General features: G+C 41.9%; 1 protein-coding gene across 1 annotated transcript; it reads right to left on the bottom strand.

Moving 5' to 3' along the window:
• Window positions 1-2,172: 2,172 nt before the first annotated feature.
• On the bottom strand, window positions 2,173-3,427 carry LOC105864825 (cyclin-I). The gene is made up of 2 exons (XM_020285012.2): window positions 3,350-3,427; window positions 2,173-3,192 (listed from the first exon to the last, which is right to left on the bottom strand). Exons 1-2 carry the CDS (start codon window positions 3,410-3,412, stop codon window positions 2,173-2,175), a joined length of 1,083 nt encoding a protein of 360 aa, XP_020140601.1. The 5' UTR covers window positions 3,413-3,427.
• Between the last annotated feature and the right edge of the window lie 3,038 nt (window positions 3,428-6,465).

The following is a 6,465-nucleotide window of genomic DNA, read 5'->3' as shown; positions in this document are numbered from 1 at the left end:
ACTACCATTCAGGCTGGGATATTTGTTCCTCATCTTTATATCCATCTTTAGTTTTGCTAAATTCTACCGTTATAACAGATAAAAAGCAACTGGAGTCCTGTGGTGTTGCTTAGGGACTTTCGATTTGAGTATATTCAATTCTATTGGCTAATAATTCCTTCCATTATATTCTGTAGCAAAAGAAGTGGCAATATTTAAGACTGGATGCTGATATTAAGATTTATTATTTAATATTTAGGTAATGTTTATTGAATTTTTCATTTTTCCTAAATATGAACCATCCAATCAGTGAATCTAAGGTATCATCAACAAAGAAATGGGTTTCTCAAAACTTCAACCATATTCAGGAAAATTTGTATTTGATACAAAATTGCATGAGGTTGAGATACTTAAAATGAGGAAGAGTAGTACTATAAAGCTCTATGTTCAAGTTTGTATAAATTGGCATGAAATAAAATATCAAAATTATAATGGTCAGGATAACTAAAAAGTAATAATTTTAAACACTTTATCTCTCCTGCTGTTTGTCCATTAGAGAATTTCTTTTCTGTAGCTTGCATATTATTGTAAGTTACTGCAAGCATTTAAAGTCTCTAATAGAAGTTACAATCCATTCAGTCATAGATTCTAGTCTCCCCCTATGAAGCATATATCTATTTGGATTTCTCCTTCATTTTGGTAGCAGTATGACTGATCAGCAATACTGGATAGGGTTCTTCCCAGTGCAGTGATTATCCAGTTGATTTTTGGAATAATCTCATGTATATTTTGTATCCCGATTTATATTTATAACTGATACATCTCCTTGGGAAGATTTTTCTCATCATTTGGACACACAATAAGCCTGTGGAAACAAACTCTTTATCATGAATGTTTTCCATTGTATCAGATAAGAGGCTAGGTGTAAACCCTAAATTGATAGATCTTCTAAACATTAATGCAAAGGGAGAAATGACCTTATTTTTAATAGAACCAAGAGTTGATCTTAATATAATTTAGCCAAAGAATTCTTTTTTTTCTTTTAAGGACAACTTTTTATTGCTACCAGAGGCTTTTATCATCAGTACATTGTGTGACTGCAATACCTTTTCCAGACTGTAAAAGGAGCTCAGGATCCAGAGGTCATTAAGAGAAATACAGGGGGGCTGAGAAGGCAAGGGGAATAACTTTTATCAAGGAAATCCTAACAGTTTAACATAAAACTAGGGTACTGAATACAGTTATTACATGTTATAGACTCAAATCATAGAGCTGCTCCAACACTTAGACAGTCTCTCCTACGATTATTGAGTGAAAACTGAGCAGTTACAAAAACCTTAATTTTAGTTATTACATACATGTTTCTTTGGTGAGCACCTGGATATATTAACTTTATCACAAATTCTTTTATGCAAATTCAAAGATGCTTTCAACAAATCTAAGAGTATCCTAATTACATGCCACTTTTAAATTTCACTTTAAGATAAACAAAAATGAAAACGGTAATTATTTTTAAACTGTAGAAATTGAAATGAGACAAACATAAAATCAATGTGATAATATTTTCTATTGTCTATATTCTTTTTCTATTACCACCTCTGATTCATATTGGACAGCTCCCTCCAAAGTACCCTTTTCATATTAACTGGAATTTCAATCATGGATTAAACATGGCTGTCACACTGAAATAATCTGTTCATTAAATTGCTAAAAAATAATTTTGGGGGTTTCCTATTCAGTAGAAGTCAGCATAGGTAAACATGCATAAAATTCATTAAGTACTCAATGGAGAAGCAAGCAAAAGCAAAAGGAAAAATAAATCAGGACACTGGGGACAGGTTTGTTAGCTATGAATTTTGGAACTTTTTAAAAAAACATTAAATGTGAATTTTTTACATGGGGCAAGCTATATTACATTCCAGCAGAAAAAGAGTACAACTGACATACTAAAAAGAAATTTGCTTATTAAAAAATTTTGCATCTTTTGGATTTTTTATATCATTTTTTTTTTGGTCTTTAAGTGCTTAAATAATGTTGAATTAGCTGGACAAGTAAATGAGGGGTGTTTTTTCTGGCTCACTTCAAATCAGCCTGATAAGGCATATATCCTTCTATAGCCTTTCCTGGTCTTGTCTGTTCTCATCCCCAGAGTAGTCTACCTTAATTTGAACTTGAAGGTAACACTTATTGAATCTACATGACAGAAACAGGCTGCAAAGGTGGACAAGGGGAAACATATCCCTCTTGTCTTGACAAATCAGTGCCGCACACAGAACCCACATTTTCTGAAGCATTATCTTCATTATAGAGCCGTTTGATTCCATCATAGAAGTCATCCACTTCCATTTCCTCTACTTTGCGCTTAGCAGAGGTGTGCTTGCACCCACTGGCAGCTGGGAGATGATGGTAGAAGGCTGCTGTACCTCTGACTGGCACTTCTGGCTTGCTGTTGTCCTTGGAGAAATCTGAGCCTGGGACAGAGGAGGGATGTAATCTGAACACTCCTTTGTCACAGGTCACCAAGGTGTGCTTGAGGGGACGGTAGACATAAACGGAATTTAGAGGCAGGGAAGACTGCAGAGTAGAAAGGTGATGTGCCACAAGCTCCCGACAGTGGATCAATTGGGAGCTATCCATCTGTGCTTTCTGAAGCAATTCAATTATAAGAGGAAGCCAATCAGGAATAAGTTTCTCCATTTCCAAACTAACCATGGCTAAAGCAAGCATGGATCCTTTGAATTGTAGAAGCTGGTTGCAGGCCATACAGTGAAGTAGTTGCTTGGTGAGGACCGCCAAATGTTGACATGGGCTCAATTTGGGCAAATTGAAAAGTAACTGAGGCCTAGTTGACACTGCAATGGCATGGAAAATGTGAAGAAAATCCAATGGTGTGGCTGTGTGAAGATCCCAATTCAACTTATCCAGAATAATTCTCTCCATTCTCAGAATTTCAGATGAGGAACATCCACAGAAACTGTCTCTTGCCAATACTTTCAGTACTGGAATTCTCTCATCTTCCTCAACAGTCTTGGCAGCTAGGAAAAAACAGCTGATTGCAATACAACTCAAGTATTTTGGATGGGCCTTTACAGTAGCTAAAAACCTGTCCAAAAGACTGCTAGGCAGAGCAAATGTTTCCGCGTAAAGGTTGAATTGGTACTTGAGTTTGGCCAACCACTGAATTACTTCATCTCTCTGGGATGGAGAAACATTCTGATTTGTAGGCATTTTCGGCACATTGACCTTCCACATCTGGGCTTTCCTAGAGATTGCCTTTTCCAACAGGAAAGACAATCTCTGGTTTTCCAAAGGTCCTGGAAACTTCATGATATCCTCTGGATCTGCCTGCCACCCAGCTTGATGTAGCTACCTCTTCCTCCTCCTCCTCCTCCTCGGCAGTGCTGTAGGCCTCACAGTGGTGGCGCGGGGTCATCAGGGGACCCGTTACCACCTCATGCTCCTCGGTGCACGGCTGCGGGGCGCGGGCCAGGCCGGCTGAGGAGGGAGGCGAGGGGACCTGGCCGGGGGGCGCAGGCCCAGGCGCGGGACACACGGCTGCGGGGCAGGGAGAAGCGCCTCCGGGAAATGGTGAAAGGCGGGGAAGGGGGGAAAAAGGAAAAAAAAAAAAAAAGAAGAGGAAAGGGGGAAAAAATAAGAAAAAGCGAGACAGAGGTGCGACCGCGTCCGCTCGCGGGGAAGGCTGGGGAAGGAGGGGCTAGCCAAAGAATTCTTTAAGTACAATTCATTTCATAGGTTCAGTTCACAGGTTTTTACAGAGCCCTTGAATTATCATAAAAAATAACTTTCCTATTAGATTCTGGATGTTCAAGAATTCCAAATGTTGAAATGCTAAAATTCAGTAAGGCCTTCATAACCATTTGAGCATCTTTTTTTTGCCTATGGAAACACTTTTGGCTATCCAGATATTATACACACCACTACTAAACAATATGTCTTATTTTCTGATGGTGGAAGTTCTATAAAGACCATCTGTCATTTCCCACCACATTCCAGGTAATGCTGTCCTCAATGAGCTTCCTTAATTTACCTTAGGTGTTCCATGTGAAAAATAAATTATGACAAACAGTGCACCTTTGTATTATTTCCTGAATAATTTGATTCTTATTACAAGTGTGGTAAGATTACAAGATTTTTAGTGCATTCTTTTTTTTGGGGGGGTTGTTGCTGACATTTAAAGACCACTTAAGCATACAACAATTGATGTGCAGAAATAATCCCACCAGTTAGTTCCCATATTCCTTTGGTGACCCTCTTAAGTATCTATGATTTTCCAATTTATAATTCTTGAGAGATTGCATATTTATGAAACTTTGAATAAAACTATGAATAGAAGTAATGGGCAGGATTGAATCAAGATGGCGGATGAGAAACACCGCCAGACGGAGTATCTCTGCAGAAAAGACAGATTCTAGCAGAAATTAGAAGAAAGAAGCAAGAAGACGAGCCTACATTGGACGAGGGTCAGAAGGAGGAGTACCTGAGACCACGGGAGACTCCACAGGAGGAGGTTGCGGAGGAGAACTGGAAGCTGAGACCCCCGGAGCAGCCCGGAGACAAGCGGGAAGGGTAGGTGGATAGGCCGTTAGCCCTCCCCTGCATCTTGGACTGCTGGTGGGCTCCCCAGCGGGTGGAGAGACCTGCGGACAGCAGCCCAGTGACGGCTGCCACCAGTAAGCAGTAAGCCAGTAGCGGAACTGGCACAAGGCTCCCAAACCACGTGGGGCACCTCCGTGTGCACAGACCCGAGCCGGGTGGCAGGCGCCATATTGCCTCCTTCTCCCCTCACCCGACCCTACCTGTGGCTGCCAAGAGAGACAATACAGCCACCAGCCGGAGGCACCTACAGGGAATGGGACCTTCCCTTTTGGGGCCCTACACCTGACTAAGGGGAAGTAAGACTGTGAGCTCTCTACCTGCCAGCACACCCAAGTACTGCTGGCATGGTGATCCCGGGACAACGGGGCACACTCTGAGGCTGAGAGACATAGACCCAGCTTGAGCTCGCTGTGGGTGAATTGGGACTGGCACTCCTCTCCCTGGTGGGGATATAGTTTGACCTCTGGGACCCAGAGGTCAGACCTGCAGACCAGATCCTATGCTCCGAGGTATCGCATGGCCTGGGGCACAGAAGTGATATACATGAACAGCCTACTGAGGTGTGTGTGCTTTCAGGGGCAGATCATCATCCTAGGGGGCCACCCTCCCCCGAAAGGGAGGCCATGAGCCCAGCCGAGGTGGCATTCCTGCGCAGGGAACCTCCCAACAGGAACAACAGGCAGGGGAGGTCTAGTGGCCTGTGGTCTTGTCTGTTGGCAGAGGCCCAGAAGTAGCCGCAGAGCTGGGGACAGTGGAAAGAAGCGAGGACCACTCCAGAATGCGGGTCTCAGACAACCCCACCTCTACAAGGAGATTCTCTCACTGAGCGAGGCCTTTCCAGCCCATCCATGACAGCTTTGCCTGGAAGCACAGAACAGAACTTTGACGCCTGCTAACCACATTGGTGGTGCCTGAAGGCAGGCTTACTCAACCCAGCTCCGCCGAGACTCACTCCCAGACCAGCCCTCACTGAGTGGGAGAAAAGCACACACCTGGAAGTCTCAGGGCACAACCCAACACCTGAGGCACTAGAATGCCTACCTACAGAAACAAGAGCTGATAACAGGACACAAAAACAGAAGTAAATGAAATTGAAAACAGGGAAGCTATTCAGGAGATTAACAAAACAAAAAGTTGGTTCTTTGAAAAACTAAACAAAATTGACATGCCACTGGCTAAGCTAACGAAAAACAGAAAGAGAAATCTCTAATAAGCTCCATCAGGAACAAAAAAGGAGATATCACAACTGATCCCAAAGAGATACAAGATATAATTTATGAGTACTACAAAAATATTTATTCACACAAACTGGAAAATGTGGAGGAAATGGACAAATTTCTAGAAACACACAACCTCCCTAGGCTCAATCGGGAAGAAATACATTCCCTGAACAGACAAATCTCAACAGCTGAAATAGAAACTGCAATTAAAAATCTCCCTAAAAAGTAAAGTCCCAGTCCAGATTGCTTCACACCTGAATTCTACCACACTTACAAAGAAGAACTAATACCTATCTTGCAGAAACTATTCCACAACATCGAGAAGAATGGAAACTTCCCCGACACCTTCTATGAAGCGAATATTACCCTGATACCAAAACCAGGAAAGGATGCAACAAGAAAAGAAAACTACAGACCAATATCCCTAATGAATATAGATGCAAAAATTCAACAAAATCTTAGCTAACCAAATCCAGATGCTTATCAAAAAAAATAATCCATCACGACCAAGTGGGCTTCATCCAGGGATGCAGGGATGGTTCAACATACGTACATCTATAAATGCAATTCACCACATAAACAGAAGCAAAAACAAAGACCACATGATTCTCTCAACAGATGCATAAAAAGCTTTTGACAAAATTCAACA

The sequence above is a fragment of the Microcebus murinus genome, unplaced genomic scaffold, assembly GCF_040939455.1.
Source record: "Microcebus murinus isolate Inina unplaced genomic scaffold, M.murinus_Inina_mat1.0 scaf001_hap2_Mmur4.0, whole genome shotgun sequence".
NCBI classification, from domain to species: Eukaryota; Metazoa; Chordata; class Mammalia; order Primates; family Cheirogaleidae; genus Microcebus; species Microcebus murinus.
This window is presented reverse-complemented; position numbering and strand designations above follow the sequence as displayed.